Genomic DNA, 16,849 nt, shown 5'->3' with positions numbered 1-16,849 from the left:
TACTAAAATCATTGTTTAAGAAGAGGACTACAAACTTGAAAACTAATTATCCTTAACAAATTTACCATTTTTATCCCATTGAAACCCAATAACATAACTCTAGCAAAGCAATGTGATTAATATAATAAAATTTAAGGCTGAGTAAAAAAATAGAAAAAATCGAAAAATTGAATTAAATCGAACCGAATACAACCCTAATAAAAATGTGTGAGAGATAAGTGACACTTTAGTCGCTAATATCACCATATAATGGCAAGACCTAACCAACTCAGTGTAACAATTTGGGCCAAGAACGAGAAAATCCCTATACCAATAAAGGACACACTTGTTCCTATTCCCAAACAAAGATAAAACCAAGAGATTCGCTTTAGCTTTAACCTTAAGCTCAAACCTCCACCGAAACCCTCGCTTATAAATACCATTCGTCCGATCTTTTCAAACCCCTCTCTAGCTCTCTCTCGCTCTCTGTAGCCGCCGCCTGCGTCTCTCTCTTCATCTCTCTGAACCAAAAAGTCTTTAGCTTTTCGCTTCGAGAGAGACCATGTTGGTTTACCAGGATCTCATCTCCGGTATTAACTCTTTTGCATCTTTTTTTTACCCAACATTCTCTCTGATCTTGATTTGTGTTTTCATCGATTTGTATCGCTTTTCATTTAGTTTTATAGCTTTGGTGGTTTTTATTAGATCTGTGTTTACTAATCCATGTTTTGGTTTTTTTGGGTTAGTTTCAATCGATAAAAAAGTAGAGATCCTAACAAAACTCAACATCAAAACAGATTTTAGCTATTGGGTCTATTAAATTTTAGTGAGCTTGAGTGTTTATAAAACTGGAAGAAGAACGGATCTTTTTTTATTGCTCTGCATAGAGTTATTAATTTTAGCTGTCGGGTCTTCAAATTCTAGTATCTTACTGTTTTAAAAGCTAAAAAAGATGGGTGCTTTTCTTTAGGTTTATTTATTTTGTTGATGCAAGTGTGTTGACCTTTGCAGAATGGAGTTGACTTTTTAAATCATGGCTTTTTAGCTTATGAGATTCAGCATCCTCAAATTTTAGCTGTTCGGTTTAATAATTGTGGTAACCTGGGTTTTTGTTTTTAATGCTAAAATTCATATATCTTTGATTATTGTGCTTAGGGTTTAATTTAGTTGCTTGTTGTTGCAAGTTTGTTCCGCTTTGTAGGATCAAGGCAAGTTGAACAAACTATGTTCTTGGTGTTTCTTAAACCTAAAATATAGGGATTTTTTATTGCTATACTTAGGGGAATCTTGTTGATGCAAGCGTGTTGGTTAGCTTTGCCGTGTTGAGTTGAATGAATTATGATGATTAATTTCAGGTGACGAGCTTCTTTCTGACTCATTCCCCTACAAGGAAATCGAGAATGGGATGCTGTGGGAAGTTGAGGGAAAGGTTAGTATATTGGGAAATTGTTAGCTTAAAAGGTTTTAGATTTTTCATACTGTGAATTGGGATCTAGATGCAGTTTGCCTTTTTTTTTTGCTGCTTTTTAGTGGGTTGTGCAAGGAGCTGTCGATGTTGACATTGGTGCCAATCCTTCAGCCGAAGGTGCTGATGAGGATGAAGGTGTTGATGACCAAGCTGTGAAGGTTGTTGACATTGTTGACACTTTCAGGCTTCAGGTTAGTCAGTTTTACTCTTTAAAACTATTTCACACTTATCAACTTTTGAGGTAGAACTTGAATAGTATATTTCGATACACACTTGCAGGAGCAACCCCCTTTCGACAAGAAGCAGTTTGTCGTGTTCATCAAGAAGTTCATCAAGAACTTGACACCAAAACTGGATGCGGAAAAGCAAGAGTCCTTCAAGAAAAACATTGAGGGAGCAACCAAGTTTTTGCTTTCAAAATTGAAGGACCTTCAATTGTGAGTTGCCTACCACTTATCGTACTTTATCAAATACTTTTTGGTTTTTAGTAAAACTAAAACTCGGGTTTTTTGTCGCAGTTTCGTAGGAGAGAGCATGCATGATGATGGATGCTTGGTGTTTGCTTACTACAAGGATGGTGCTGTTGACCCAACATTTTTGTACTTTGCATATGCATTGAAGGAGGTCAAGTGCTGAGGTTTGAAGCAAAGAAAAAAAAAGTGGTTGCTGAAGAATTTAGTCCTTTTTATTATTGCTTTTGTCTCTTGTTTTCAGTACTCTGCTAAAGACATAAATTATTTGTGGTTTTTGATGTTTTTGTTTTAATTGTTTGTTGTTTTATCATGGAATGGTTTCTATTTTTATGGGTTGGCTAAACAATAATTTAACTCTTTGTTCTATTACTACTTGATTTTATTGGAAGGACTTTTTTGGGACAAATATGGCATGTTAAACATAATATTATGACTAAAATTTAATTATTTTAAATGTAAAATTCATAAATCTATAAAAATAATTAAGTTATTTGTTTCTCTCGAAATAAGACTTTTTAAATGAGCATAGTTAAATGTGATATATATATATTCGAGTGTTCTGATGTCTAAACTATAATGGATGATAATCGTTTTGAAGAAGGATTAATTTGTGCATTTTCAGAATTGTCGGGGGTATTTGATTTAATTTTTTATTCAACTTCAATAATGTATCTTGGAAATTTACACGTAAGCAGAATTTAAGAACATCAAACTTTGTTGGAAAATTTAATGAAGTATTGGTCAACGTTGGTGCATGAAATAAAAGGCAATCTTAAATGGTTTATTCCATTATCACTTCAACCATTGTTAGAATCTTATTGTGTTATGTGTTACGGTTGTTAGTTTTGTGAAATTTCCCTTCAGTTCAGGCTTTTCACAAAATCTTAAATAATACTGATTTCTTGGTTCCGAATAGTCAAAGGCTTCTACGGATGTAGTCCACCTATGCTCAACACAACAATATGAAATGACACAAAATATATATAGAAATAAATACAAGATTATGTCAAATTTACATTGTATTTTAAACAAGACTGAAGGTATAAATTAGGGTCTAAACGTTATTCACATAAGAGATAAAATTTTTAAAATGATCATATAAAAGCTTAACATTTAGATTATGTAAATTTTAATGTGAAATATATGACAACTGAATCAAATATTAAACATAATAAAAACATAATTTAAGACCTAATATAAAACATTTGAAAAACCCTTACTTGAGTATTTTCAAAAAAGTTTTAACCTTCATTTTAACACTTTTAAAGAGTTTAACTCTAATTTGAACACTTTTGCAAAAAAAAAAAATTGACACTTGCGCAAATAACCCTCAATGTATCTCAACAAAGTTTAATAATGAAAAAACCTCAGCCGGTTAAACCGATTGTGTCATTGATTTTTTAATAATCATGAACAAAATAAAGAAAAAATAAAATAACTTCTAAAAATGAGAGGAAAAAATCAAGAAAGACAGTAAAAATATTAATATACATTCATTTTATACATTATAATAATAAAGTGAATGATTTTTTAACCCATTCACATTTTCATTGATAATACAATACAGTACCAACTGTTAAATCTGACAAACCGTCACCCATGTTGTGCTGAATTAAGCTAATCCCAATGCTTTATTGTTATACAAGAGAAAAGGTTGAAATTTTTTCATAATTTGATTTCCATTACAGATTTCTTTTTATTTAAAACAAAAGGTCTTTCACAATTCAGCATCGATTCAGAACCAATAGTAAACAAGTTATTTTGATACATTTCTTGATTTCAGCATTCATTCCATCCATTGGTGAGTGATACAATATCTGTATTTTTATCATAATTACATTATACATACAATTAACTATGCCAAATGAAATTAGGTAATACAAGAATCACAATTATTTTTCTGTTCCTTCCTTTTTTTTGAAAACCAAAAATGCAGAAAGCAATGTATGTCAGGTTTTAGTTTCCTACAATGTTCCATTCCCAGACTTATGTTGCTCCGATTCTTCAGTTTTTTTTTTCAAGTACCCATTAGATAAGGATATGACCTTCCAAAAAGATCCACTGATGCACAGGAAAACCTAAAAAAAAAAAATGAACATACCGGTATCCGATGATCCCACTCCGAAAAGTAACTTTGTACACAGCTAACATTGTTGTTTGATTTCAGACAAGCTGCACGATGGCAGCTACTCTCAAGGCGCCATTTTGAAGAAGATCAGCAAGTTCATCAAACAACAAAGCTGTCCTCCATCCCCAACCCTTGGGAGCTTTTGGTAGAAGAGTGCCCCTCTGTTTGAAGCTTCCAAACACCATTACTTCTCGCTTTGATGGACAAATTAGCTGAAAAAATGAAGGTATGAAAACACAAGGCCATCATAACCTATGAATAAGGGAACAGATTGCAAATGCTTCGATTTGAACTTAGACTTCCTAGATTTTTAAATTCTATATTAGGTAATAGAATCTATTACCTGATAACGAGCGGTGACCTTTTCCCGCGAATCGATAAACATGTGAACCTGAAAAGTGAAAACAGGATGTTTCATATTATTTAAAAGCTCCGGTTAACAAATATAGCAAAAGATTGTTTTCCATGGATTAAATGAAAGACCATCTCAAGCTTTGATTTGGCGAAACAGGGCTGACCTTTCCAAAAGAGTCGGTTATTTCAGCTTTCCGACGGTGAAGAAATAGTCCTGCGATGGGAGAAATATAGATTGAGAAAACAACTGCAAAATTGTCTTTTATGATCCTGAAAAAACAAAAGGATAAGTTCTCAAGTTTTTAGCCTTAGAACATTACCCAGAGTCCTACGTCCTTGAGGATCTTCATCATTAAAGGCCTGAACACTAACCTGTAAATTGAAACCAATCTTATAACGTAAATCTTCATACAAACATGGAATATAAAATTAAAAAGCTTAATAAATCAAGAAATATGCAAGAACATCAGGTTATTGGTTTATTAATTTTCTTTCAGATAAACAATCGAACCTATTCTGATTAAATAAGATATTAAGACAGTTGTGGAGTTGGAACTAAATCAGTCCTGGGGTTCTGAAAGGGTTTTTCATATTCAAATACCTTCCACAATGAACCGGCATAAAAGAACTCAGGAGAGTGCTTGACTTGACCATCACTGAGCCTGTGCACATCCTCAAATTGAACCCTGTAGAGCCAGCAAAAGATTTACAGAGCATTATCAGAATAAGTTTTTGACCAACAAAAATAAAAAAAGAAAAAGACAAATACTGAGACAAGATCTATGGATTTTAACAAAGGCAATATATAACAAATTGCACCCTAAAATCCCAAAAAATGTGCTCTTGCTTCTCTAGAACATAAGAAGTACGTCATTTAGACACAAGATCAAGAATGGCAAACCTATCAGTAAGTAATAGAGTTGAAATTATTACCGAAAACAAATTATCTTCCAACAAAATAGAATAACGCACAAGACACCAAGTGGAAGAATTTCCACCAACAACTAACTTCCATAGTTTATGGAAGCTTTTATATTACTTAATTGAAATTACAAAGCACAAACCAACAGTTATGCAAAAAACTTACCCAAAACGGAAGGAAGGGAAGTGACTTAGAGGGGTTTTCAAGTCCAATGATATAGAAGAACTAGTTGCATTCTCCCAGTCAATTCCAATGGCTCGATCTGGTGTCTCTAACATCTGCATGGCAATCCCACTAGTAGCTGGCCTTGCAATAGAAGTCATTGGCACTTTGCTTTGGGGATCCAACTCGCAACTCCTCTCTGTTTGTTCTTCACGAACATTAATGGCATTACTAGTGCCTCCTTGGCTTAACTCCACCAGAGCTGTTAAGCCACCTCCAGACATGTCTCCATTATGGTCGGCTCTAGCCTCTGAATCCTCATTAGCAGGAGACTGCTGGCCAATTCTGTTGCCCATACCAAAGGGCACACGAGAAAAGACAAAACGTGTTGGAGTCCACAAAGTTGCAGGAACAGAAGTAGCACCACGTCCAATACCTGCAAGCCCATCAATAGCCCCCCTAACCTGCACTCTAACTGGCCTAAAAAGGCCATTTCCTTCATCTTGAGCATTGTCAGCCACATACACATTTCTGATGTTGCCAGTTAGATGACTTTGTTCATGCTCTTGTACGTAATAGCCTGTAGTAGCTACTCCATGTTGAATACCAAACGGCTGCCTGCAACTGCATTGCATACTAGTAAGGCTGCAATTTGTGCATGTGTCAGCTCCAATTTCTTGCACCCTCTGGCGTAATAGCATCTACATTATAGCCATACAAGCAAAAACAATCAAATCCTCATCAAAGCCACATGCAGAGGCCAAATTTTTCCACAAGAGGAGGCCAAAATTTTAAGGAATTGTAAATGCTTATATTACAAAGGGAGAAACTCCCAAGATAAAAAGAATAGAAGTCTTTGCCATCTTCCATAAGTCTAAAATAAAATTACTCAAAATACCACCAGGTTCAATGAGTTCCTAAATATTTAACCTAAAACCCATTCATCAATGTCAATTGTGTTTGTCACCAGCATTACCGTTAACATGCTGATACATCAAGACTTCAACAGGTATTTCTTAATACAGCATCAGACATAACAGAAAAGGAAGCATATGGGTGCAGAAAACAAACCTGCAGCCAAAGGCCATCATTCAGAGCTTTGCAAGGAAACCCCAATTCTTCAAGTTGTTTCCTCACATTCAAAAGTGCCTCAAAGGACATATTGCAATATAGAAGAGAACCCCCTTCAAATATATTAACAAAGGCATCATATTCCTCACCAGCAACCCCGCAGTTCCCTTTAGCATAGCTTTTTACCTGTCGTTTACCCACAACCCTGCCACCCCAAGACAAAGAAGCCATGCTACATCTTCCCCAATCATTCAACATGAGCCCACTACAGGAAGAATCCTCAGAAGAGCAATGCTTTGATTGATCGCTTGCAAGCCAATTACTGTTATTCAACTGGTAGCACGAGTCTTCCTCAGATGGCCCCTCCATGGCCATTCCTCCGCTTGTTCCATCACCAATTGGCATTTCAACATATGAATGTGAAGTTCTTATGCCCTCTGAAAATGAACTACTAATTGATGAAGACTGATCCATGCTACAGGGACACAGAGATTCTGAACGAGCATATTTAGGTCGCTGAACCTGTTGGTCAGCGCTAGATATTCCGGCTGGTATGTCAACTACACAACCTGCAAGATCAGCTGGGAGCTTCTAAGTTCTGAGTAGTTATCTTTTAAACTTAAACGACTCAATTCAGATTCCAATTTCTTACCATGAAAGCTATCAATTAAATTTTTTCCCTTTCCTTTAGAAGACTCAAGAGAAGTGCCGACATCTATCTCAGAAGAGGAGGAACTTCCTTGACCAGATCTTTCCGGCTGATAAAAAGCACCTTTTGCGAGAACGGTGTACAATGCCAGTTCAAACCTTTTGATAAAAACAAATACAATGGTCACCCAACAGTATAAAAACAAACTGCCAAACCCAAGTTTAAGAAACAGGGCTGCGAATAAATCGTACCGTTTTTCTTCACTAGATACCCACAGCTCATCAGAGGTCAGTAATGCATGTAACGTCTGAGATGAAAGTTTAGGAAGCACCTATCCATGATGAGGAAAACCCAATGACCAATCAGATAAGCATACTGGAAAATTCATAAGAAATAACATTCACCATTAACCTATATTCCACAAAAAATGTTGGCTACTTAAAATTCGCTCTCTAGCATTCTAATTAGTTCCTCTACAATTAAGTCATGAAAATAAAATAACGAATACATATTAACTTGAGTTGATAAAAAGTAAAAACACCAAAATTGTAACCTTCTAAGCTTTACCTCTTTCAATTCCATGGCACCACTTTGACAAAGATAGCCCCAGCAAGCATTCCTCACCCTTTCTCCATGTATCCCATAATCTTGATTCTCGGCAAAAACCTAAATTTTACATCCCAATTTTGATTAAAAAAAGTAGAGAAAAAAATAAAAAAGAAACTTGTTAAATTATAGTTCAAACCTGATATGCTAAGAAATTCGAAGTCCAGAGCTCAGATATAATAAAATCCGTACATATAGCACATAGATCCTACAAGCAGTTTCGAGTTCCCAAAATCATAAACCAATAAACAAATTTTAATTTATTACCTCTGAAATGATTAAAAAACCATTTAACTTTAAAAGAACCTGAAGATCAAGAAATGAAGCAGCAGCTAAAACGCGAAACGCATTATTATCATTAAGCTTGGGATGGTGTCCGTACAAATAAGCCAACGCGACCGCAATTGCTTCGCCGTTAACGTTGCTGTCGTCGACGTTTAGCGTTACAACCGGAGAATTAGCTTCTTTCCAAGGCCCGTTAAGCATATTCCTCAATTATTTAAAAAAAATTAAAATTAGTTTATAATTAAAAAAATTTAAAACTTAGGTTTTTATTTTTATTATTTGTCATTCGTTTTAAACCTGAAGTAAGAGCTACGGGAGAGGATTAAGCGGTGGAGGTGGTAGGTGGATCCCATGGCGTTAACGACAATGTCGGAGAAGGAACCGCCGTTGAAACCTTCCATTCGGATATGTTCGCAAAGGGAATTGAGGTTACAATCGAAGGCTCTGAGTTCGCTGCAGCTACGGTCGTTGTCGGAGTGCTGTGGTGGAGGAGGCGGTGGCGGTGGAACCAACATTTTCAATTGCGGCTGGTGATGGTGGTGGTGCGTTGGTTGTCCGTACGATCGGTGCTTCGAGAATTGCGGTTCCATCTGAAAGGTCGCCGTTTATGGACATGAGGAAGAGAGAAGTTTTCTTTTTCTTTTTCTTTCTTTTTTTTTCTTCTTCTTTTAGTCAAACTTTAAAGATTTTTTTTAGTTTATTAATTAGTCAGTGACAAGGGAAAGGGAAAGGGAAAGGGAAAGGGAAAGTGGATTGAAACGAAGCGTTCTGCAGTTTAAACCAAAATGCATCCTCTAATTTGATAAATTTACTACACTTTTTGAATTTTAATATTTTAGTCTTCATTTAAACGGTAGCAATTAAATCTTTTAAGTTAAATTTTGCTACTAGTTATGTATTATGCATAAGTTATAAATTTAGTCTATATTCTCTAATTTGATCATTTTTAGTTCTTACGTTTTTTGAGTTTTAAAATTTCAATATTAACTTAAACAATATCTATTAAAATCGTTAACTAAAATAGCTTGACATTTCTATAAGTATTATGAGAAAACAGTAAGTAGTATGACATTACACATGCGATTATGTATTTGTTGCATGAAATTTTGAAAAGAATATAAATTAACATGGCTATCATTTGTATAAGAATAATATTTCAAAGTTTGAAAGTAAAAGGATTTAAAATAACTAAATTAAAATACAGAAACTAAATCCACCTCATACACCTAATATAAAGGAAAAGAATCTGACCAAAGTTCTCTGTAAATAGTATATATCACGTAACTTAAAAGATAAATCTCAAAACTACACATGTTATACTTCTTCCACATGTCCTTCCACGTGTCATCAACGAGCATCCCACATGCTAACATGTCCACGTTCATGATGGGCAAACCTCTAATCAAGTGAGCCTAGCGAATCTTGGACTATAGTAAACTTACAAACACCACCCTCGGTGGATACACGTAAGGTTTTAGACTCATTGATTATCCAACTGTCCTAAAATGCCATATCTTAATATGTCACATCACTGTCACTACTAGGAAACAATGTATAACTCCACTGTTAGTGAGCTCAGGACGCGTATACTTCTTTGTTCCCCATATTTAAGTTTACCATGACACTTGAGAGAGGGGGGCTAAGACATAACAACTTCTTCTCCTTCTTCTATCCAAACTAAACCTAACCTTCCAATACTTACAACCAAACATTTCAGACAGCGGTTCTTCGCCCCTACTAAGGGTGAACCACCACCTTCTCTTCCTTGTTAATCACACTGGTTAACAACATGAAATTTGGTTTAATATGTAATACTATATATGAACTTTGATTTTGTCAAACTTTATACATGAAATATGAACTTAATTCACTTTTCACAAATTACTAAAACAATTATCGATATAGCACCATTTTAAGTATACATATTGCAATACAAATAATTATATATATCTAATATAAAAATAAATTTATGTATTTATTCCTTTAAATGTATGCAATTGAATCAAAATTAAAATTTCATATATACATTTGAACCACAATTAAAATTTTATATTTATAATTATACCAAATCAAAATTCATGTATCAAATTGCCCATCTAATCAAAGTTCATATGTAACTTTGAAATTTATCCCATAACTTAATTATGTGATATTAAATTTGTAAGTTATGTATATTAAACACTTTAATGTTATCTTCTACAAGCCCTACGTGGATATCACACTGTGATTAATAGATTTATGGTCGATTTGCCAACTCAATTAATAATAAATTTTTTAAATTGAGTTGAACTCAAAATAAATTTTCAAAATTTGAATTTAATTGAAGAAAAATTGAATTATTTAAACTTATTCAATTAAGCTCATTAGCTAGTAAAATTAAATTTAATACCTATACTCAATTCAAGATTAATTATTTGTTCATTTGAAATTAGATTGGACCTTATCCAAAAAAAAGACTTGAGGGAGCAATGATTCAAACAGATAGCTTGGAAGTGGTCAAAGCTACTTAGGAATCTTCCTTGACAAATTTGAACTCCACCCTTATTAGAAGAATTCATCAACTTTTAGCAAAGGTCGGACATTGGGTCATGCAACACATTCCTAGAGAGTCTAATGTAAATGTTAATTGTATACTAAAATTGGCTTTTGATACAAGTCAAAATCTAATAGTGTTTGAAGAGATTCCGAAAGAGATGTTAGTAATTTCTCCTATTGTTAAAGCAAGTGTTAGCCTTGTTCAAATATCTCTGAAGTAATTAATTTGTTTTTAGTTTTGTTTCTTTCCATAAAAACAATGGAAAATTTTAGAATTAATTAAAAGAAATTGATTAAGCTCATGGTTTACTTAATCACTAAATCAATCAACAGCTCAAAGCTCAACTTGACTATTATGAAGTTGAATTTATGTCCCTTTTAGTTCATACTTTATAGGGTAAAATTGCATTTTTTCCCTCTTAATTTTTGAAAGATTATAATTTAATTGAAGTTTTTGTAATGCAAATTTGTTGTGATTAGCCTCCAATTAAACCTAAAGAACTTACCAACATAGATTCTCATCCTGACAAGAGGAGCTATAGGTGTTCATGGAATGTGCTTTCTTTAGTTGTTTAAATCTCATAATAGCTCAAATCTTAACTACATTAATTATTTTATTGTTTTATAATTAACTTTTAAATAATTTTTTTATTTAATATATTCATCGTAAAAAAAGATTATTAACTTTGTTCATAGGCGAAAGAGCGAAAGAATTATCTTTTTAAAAATATAAAAATAAGTTTATTTATTTAATATTATGTTTAGGAAAATCAATAGTACAAATTTAAAAAAAGATAAAAAAAACTAAGGAGTAGAGGTGCTCATGAGTCGGATTGGACTGGGTTCAGGTCGAGTCTAAGCATGATATTAACATGCTTTATGCTTGTCTAAGCTCGACTAAACTCAAAATAAGAGCCTAAAATTTTATCCAAACTCGCTCATATTTGCAAAAGATTAACCTAAACCTATTTTAGGCTTGAATATTATATTTTAGAAATTCTTTTAAAATGTTTACATATATTATTTTAATATTAATTTTTTTTAATTTATTGAAATTTTTATATAATATTAACATTATTTTAATGTATTAGACTAGTATTATATATTTAGTATAGATTTATTTTTTTAATGTGTTATAAATTATATAATATATAAAAAAACGTAATATAAAGTATTATAAACTTGAGAACGGGTCGGATCGAGCTTAGACCTTGAATGTTTAAGCTCAAGCCTAATCATATTTTAAACAGGTCTAATTTTTTACCCAAACTCATTTTTTGATCTAATATTTTTATTTAAATCCTTTCAAATTTCAGACGGAGCTTCAGGCTTAGACAATAGACTGGTATCCCAGCTATAAACAAAGTCTACTAGGGAGTTACAGAAAATTGATGGCCCCTTCAAAGATTCGACCGTTAGAATATAAAAGTCTAACGTCTCTTCTTTCCCTTCTTTCTTGAAAATTTGAATTTTTGCAACGTTCTTTAACCCTTTCTCTTTTTCCCCGTCAAAAAGTAAATTCAATTTCTCAAACCTTTTTATAGATTCAAATTTTGCCTAAAAAATCCGATTCAAATTTTGCCTAAAAAATCACTGTTTTGAGATCATAAATTTTTCCTCTCGCTTTCTGCTCAGAGCAAAAAAAAAATGGCGTTGCGACCCATAGATAATGCACTTCCCATCATACCAGACAGTCTCAGACCCAAGAAACAAGCCAAAGTGTCGATTCAACCCCAGAAAAAAGCTTCCGAGATCAGCGTAAACGATGAGAACAAAGCTCCTTTACCGCAACCCATAGATGCATCCGTTGATTATGTCGCTTCCAAGAATCTCAAACCCTTTCAAGACCCAGAATCAAACATCCAAGTAAATCCATTTTTACTATTTACTTTTTAAAAAATGAAGTAAAACCCTGTTTGCAATTTCACGATTCTGATTCGGTTTGATGTTTTCAGAGCTTAGTTGAAGGGTTAGATTCGAAGGATTGGGTGAAGGTTTGTCAGTCTTTGAACGATGCCAGGCGTTTCTCTTTATATCACCCAGGTCTACTGCTTCCAGTCCTGTAAGATTCGAACTTCTTTTTTCTAATGCCTGGATATGTATCGAACAAGGGTGTTGAACTGATAAAATGTATGTGATTATGCAGAGAGAAGGTAATGTTGGTAGTGGTAAAGTCAATGAAGAACCCGAGAAGTGCTCTTTGCAAGACTTCGATTATGGCTGCTTCAGATATCTTCAATGCCTACGGCGAAAAATTGCTTGATTCAACTGATTCCACTGCATTTGATCAGCTGGTGGGTAACCCAATTGACCCTGATCATCATTTCTCTTTTCCGGTTTTTGAGTTTCTGCTTTGATGAGTTAAATTTTTGGGTGGATTTACAGTTACTGCAGTTGTTACTGAAAGCTTCTCAAGACAAGAAGTTTGTGTGTGAAGAAGCCGATAAGTCGCTGACAGCAATGGTTAACTCCATTGCTGCTTTACCTCTGCTTCAAAAGCTCCGCAGATTTGTTAACCATGGCAACCTTAGAGTCAGAGCCAAAGCTGCAGTTTCCATTTCCAATTCTGTTTACAAAATGGTAAAACTACTAAGAAAACTCCATGGCTAAGTTGTTGTTTTCCATTCATAGAATGTTGAACATTGCCCAACTCATTGCAGGGATCAGAAGAAATCAAAGAGTTCGGGTCAGTTACCTTGCTTCAAATGGCTACGGATTTGCTAAACGATAGGCTGCCAGAGGCCAGAGAAGCAGCAAGAAGCATTGTACTTTCAGTATACGAGGCATTTACAGAATCCGAAAAGCTGGATACGGAGGAGGATTGGCAAAGCTTTTGCCAGTCAAATTTATCAACGATTCAATCTCAGTCAATGATCAAAGTCGTTTCTTCCCAGTAAGAGTTCAAAGTAGAAGCTTTAGAGAAGCAGCACATATAGTAGAATAACACTATGGGATTGACCTTCTGTCATGTAAATGCTGTTTTTACATGGTTTCTAAGTAGTCTACTATTTGCTATAGAACTCTTGTTTCCTACACTCTGTTCTTTTTCAATGATGGAATAAACACAAGCATTTCAAGCAGTTTCAACCTACTGTGGTTTGCCCTTTACTTCTTCTTGAAGTAACCCATGTCTCGACACTTGTATCTGACCGACAGATCCGAACATGAAAAATGAACAGTTCATCAAATGCAAAGTAGAATCAGCCAACATATATCTAACATTATATATAAAGCAGAATTAGCCAAAATGACATGCAAATACCAGCTATATATCAGTTAAAATTTTCCTTCCTATAAAAAATACAAAATTATTGAGTATGATCCAATCTCTCAAAGAGAAAGGATTGGCAATGGAGTGGAAATTGACGAGTAAAAGAATAAATATCAATAACAATGTATGACTATCACATGTCAACGTGTCCAAGGCATTATGAAGAAGCAGAGACCTTAACAGCTTTAAACGATGAATGAAGCAATCCCAACTCATCTTTAACTTCAAGTGGATTACCGGTCTCATTCCTAACTCGTTTAACTCTCCGACTAGCCAGCGATTTATGCATAAACCCATACATTTGCAAAATCTGGTTATCACCAAAATTGAAAGCTCTATCCATTTGTCTCAAGCACCTCTCGACAGAATAATCCCCGAACTTGCCGCACGGTTTACACCCAACGAAATGAGTAACCAAAGGCCATCGATGATCCCCTAATCCAGGATGATAGTTCTCTATCATTTCCTCGTAACGATCCACCAAAATTCCCCAATAACCATGCAAATAATAAGCATTCTCCAGATATACTTTTTCACCCCATTTAGCTCTTTCCTTGACCAACAAGTAAACTATGGCGGACTGATCATCGGCTTCAAAAACTGGCCTACCCTTTAACTCCCTAGTCAAAATTTTCCCAGCTTCTTCCCTAACCTTCCCTTTCGGACCCATAGGAGCCCAAGCATCTAAAAGATCAAGCGACCATTGACAATTCCTTAACAAGAAACTACCCGTGTTTAAACCAATCCAATTCTTATCATTGTAAACCATTTCATTCCACCCATGCATGACCATATTGAAATCTTTGTACCTTTCCCATGGGAGCTCGTACGCCATATCCGTAAACATCGCATCACTGTCCATCCACCAAAGGAACTCGATTTCGGGATGGGAAAGCAATAGCTTCCTAATCAATGGTAGTTTTGCCCAAAACCCCGCCATTTCCGCATCCAATAACGCCATGTTGTAAAAAATCTCGATCCCGTGTAACCTACAGTAATCGATCTTGTTCTTTATCGATTTCAATAAGTAATGATCACCGACCGGGTTTTCGCACGGTTTGGGTGATGAACCGGTGACGAGGAGGACACGGGGTTTGTTTCGACCGATGAAGTTCGGGAAATCCGGGTTGGTTTTGAGCCATTCGGATCTTTGTTGATCCCAATCGGATATTTTAGGCCCGAGAGAGTACGGCTTGTTCGGGTCAGGTTTTTCCTTTTCTCCTTCTTCTTCATCGATGAGAATCTTGGCGATATCAAATTCCGCGTAGTTCTTATTGTCGTTGTTGTTGTCACCCTGAGCGGCATCTTTTTGAGCATCTTCGAGTAAGCAGCGGGACTCAACGTGCTTGCTATGAGCGTCGGAGTGGTGGTTTTGGTTTTCGTCGGCGGAGTAACCGGGATTTACGGGGTTGAAGGTGCCATGTAGGACGATGACGGCTATTACAAAGCAGAGAAAGATTATTTTGGTTCGGGAACGGCGAACCTTTAACCACCGGTCCAACATGATGGTTTCCTTGCCGGCTCCAGCCACAGGTTCCGATTGTAAATAAATAGAAAAATCGAGGGAAAGCAATTCAAGACGGTGGAGTAGGAAAGTGAAGAAGGAAGGAAGAAAAAAAAAAGAGGGAAAATTGAAAAGAAACAAATGGAAAGCTGTAAACAGAGACAGAATCGGTTAATAATTTAATATTTTATTTTGGTTAAATCTTGCTTTCAGTACCTATACTTTGATGAATTTTGATATTTAGTCCCTTTACTTAAAATGTTTTAAAAAAATTCTTACATTTTTTATTTAAGAATCTTAATTCATTCATTAACATCATTAGTTTTTCTGTTGAATTTGATCAACTTTACATGTTAATTAGGCTATTCTCGTATCAAGGACATTTGGTTGATGAAAAATAAACATGTGTTTGGGCTCCAACTATGTCTGAAGTCAAGCTCAGTCAAACACCTAAATTGAAAACCAAATTCTTTTAATGTTGTTTTCTTCATTCATAAGACTTAAATCGAGACTTTGTTTAAAGAGTATGAAACACCTTACTATACACAAGAATTGGTAAAACAATTAGACTAAGATTTGGTGTGATAATTAAGCTAAGTTGACAAGTTTCAAAAAAATACTAACGTATTAATTGTGGACTAAGATTTTAAAATAAAAATTAAATCTCAAATTATTTCAAAGTATAAGGACTGAAAATAAAATTTAACCTTTTATTTTAGGTGTTTAACGGCAGCACGTTGTGGGAAATTTTATTTTATTTTATGTTTCATGATGATTTACTTACAGCCGTCGATGCGAAAGGTGGGGCCTGGTAAGAGTAGATCTACGGCGGTGGGAATTTCACTCGTAGTGTTAGTCAAATCGTCCAGTTCATGACTTCATGTACTCCCACTCACATGGGTTGTTTAACGTTAACAACTTGATTAATATATATATATTTTTTTAAATTATAAGATTTTGATTTATGCTATTTTAAGAACGGCCGAAAATAAAAAATTAAGAGCTTGGCATTTGAATGAGTTGGCTGTTCTAGATCTACTATACAATTATATATTGGGTTCAAATTCAATTTAAATAATAATATTTTTAAATTTTAAATATAAAAAATATAGAAAATATTTTTTTAATATATTTTAACGTTAAAACGGGTTGATAAGTCGAGCCAAGTTCACTTGAAAATTGACTTACACTTGAAAATATTTTTGGAATCAAGTCGTAATTTGTCTGATCTATGAATAACTTTAGTATCTGTTAACTCACGACATCAATTTAATTATAATTAGTAGTATATATATAATGTATTATTTAGTATTTGGGTTTGATATATTTTTTAATGTGGTACCTGTATTATTTTCTGGTTCAATTTAGTAATTGCCTTTGATAGAAGTTATATATTTTGGTATAAAATGTAAGAATGTTATTAGAATAAATTTATGTTAATT

At 34.3% G+C, this 16,849-nt stretch overlaps 4 protein-coding genes across 5 annotated transcripts; 2 read left to right on the top strand and 2 right to left on the bottom strand.

Moving 5' to 3' along the window:
- The first annotated feature begins 375 nt into the window (after positions 1-375).
- On the top strand, positions 376-2,289 carry LOC107933238 (translationally-controlled tumor protein homolog). Its single transcript, XM_016865396.2, has 5 exons — positions 376-569; positions 1,335-1,408; positions 1,510-1,638; positions 1,727-1,884; positions 1,966-2,289. Exons 1-5 carry the CDS (start codon positions 542-544, stop codon positions 2,081-2,083), a joined length of 507 nt encoding a protein of 168 aa, XP_016720885.1. The 5' UTR covers positions 376-541; the 3' UTR covers positions 2,084-2,289.
- On the bottom strand, positions 2,155-8,842 carry LOC107933215 (uncharacterized). Of its 2 annotated transcripts, none has more exons than XM_041089855.1 (13): positions 8,395-8,842; positions 8,119-8,302; positions 7,952-8,020; positions 7,774-7,872; positions 7,458-7,537; positions 7,210-7,364; positions 6,558-7,126; positions 5,490-6,187; positions 5,004-5,088; positions 4,723-4,774; positions 4,567-4,616; positions 4,392-4,439; positions 2,155-4,260 (listed from the first exon to the last, which is right to left on the bottom strand). In XM_041089855.1, the coding sequence occupies exons 1-13, from the start codon at positions 8,685-8,687 to the stop codon at positions 4,084-4,086; spliced, it is 2,559 nt and encodes an 852-aa protein (XP_040945789.1). In that variant the 5' UTR covers positions 8,688-8,842; the 3' UTR covers positions 2,155-4,083. The 2 variants fall into 2 exon arrangements, with proteins under 2 accessions (XP_040945789.1, XP_040945787.1); XM_041089853.1 differs by having other exon boundaries at positions 6,558-7,138; positions 8,395-8,791.
- Positions 8,843-11,963: 3,121 nt separating this feature from the next.
- Positions 11,964-13,712, top strand: LOC107912444 (TOG array regulator of axonemal microtubules protein 2). Its single transcript, XM_016840628.2, has 5 exons — positions 11,964-12,498; positions 12,588-12,694; positions 12,779-12,926; positions 13,018-13,212; positions 13,293-13,712. Exons 1-5 carry the CDS (start codon positions 12,280-12,282, stop codon positions 13,527-13,529), a joined length of 906 nt encoding a protein of 301 aa, XP_016696117.2. The 5' UTR covers positions 11,964-12,279; the 3' UTR covers positions 13,530-13,712.
- Positions 13,654-15,532, bottom strand: LOC121215391 (xyloglucan 6-xylosyltransferase 2). The gene is made up of 2 exons (XM_041089849.1): positions 14,079-15,532; positions 13,654-13,777 (listed from the first exon to the last, which is right to left on the bottom strand). The coding sequence occupies exons 1-2, from the start codon at positions 15,405-15,407 to the stop codon at positions 13,721-13,723; spliced, it is 1,386 nt and encodes a 461-aa protein (XP_040945783.1). The 5' UTR covers positions 15,408-15,532; the 3' UTR covers positions 13,654-13,720.
- Between the last annotated feature and the right edge of the window lie 1,317 nt (positions 15,533-16,849).

Source organism: Gossypium hirsutum, chromosome A02 (genome assembly GCF_007990345.1).
Source record: "Gossypium hirsutum isolate 1008001.06 chromosome A02, Gossypium_hirsutum_v2.1, whole genome shotgun sequence".
NCBI classification, from domain to species: domain Eukaryota; kingdom Viridiplantae; phylum Streptophyta; class Magnoliopsida; order Malvales; family Malvaceae; genus Gossypium; species Gossypium hirsutum.
This window is presented reverse-complemented; position numbering and strand designations above follow the sequence as displayed.

What these genes read in the sequence shown, in the direction of transcription:
- LOC107933215 (XM_041089853.1), bottom strand. Translation starts at nt 8,687, where the DNA reads ATGGAACCGCAATTCTCGAAGCACCGATCGTACGGACAACCAACGCAC. An exon ending in ATGCCGGTTCATTGTGGAAG is followed by an intron (nt 4,775 to 5,003) that starts GTATTTGAATAT and finishes TTCAATTTACAG; the next exon opens with GTTAGTGTTCAGGCCTTTAA. An exon ending in TAACCGACTCTTTTGGAAAG is followed by an intron (nt 4,440 to 4,566) that starts GTCAGCCCTGTT and finishes TTCACTTTTCAG; the next exon opens with GTTCACATGTTTATCGATTC.
- LOC121215391 (XM_041089849.1), bottom strand. Translation starts at nt 15,407, where the DNA reads ATGTTGGACCGGTGGTTAAAGGTTCGCCGTTCCCGAACCAAAATAATC. An exon ending in CATCGTTTAAAGCTGTTAAG is followed by an intron (nt 13,778 to 14,078) that starts GTCTCTGCTTCT and finishes TCTGTCGGTCAG; the next exon opens with ATACAAGTGTCGAGACATGG.
- LOC107933238 (XM_016865396.2), top strand. Translation starts at nt 542, where the DNA reads ATGTTGGTTTACCAGGATCTCATCTCCG. An exon ending in TTGACACTTTCAGGCTTCAG is followed by an intron (nt 1,639 to 1,726) that starts GTTAGTCAGTTT and finishes ACACACTTGCAG; the next exon opens with GAGCAACCCCCTTTCGACAA. An exon ending in AAATTGAAGGACCTTCAATT is followed by an intron (nt 1,885 to 1,965) that starts GTGAGTTGCCTA and finishes TTTTTGTCGCAG; the next exon opens with TTTCGTAGGAGAGAGCATGC.
- LOC107912444 (XM_016840628.2), top strand. Translation starts at nt 12,280, where the DNA reads ATGGCGTTGCGACCCATAGATAATGCACTTCCCATCATACCAGACAGT. An exon ending in CCACTGCATTTGATCAGCTG is followed by an intron (nt 12,927 to 13,017) that starts GTGGGTAACCCA and finishes GTGGATTTACAG; the next exon opens with TTACTGCAGTTGTTACTGAA. An exon ending in CCAATTCTGTTTACAAAATG is followed by an intron (nt 13,213 to 13,292) that starts GTAAAACTACTA and finishes AACTCATTGCAG; the next exon opens with GGATCAGAAGAAATCAAAGA.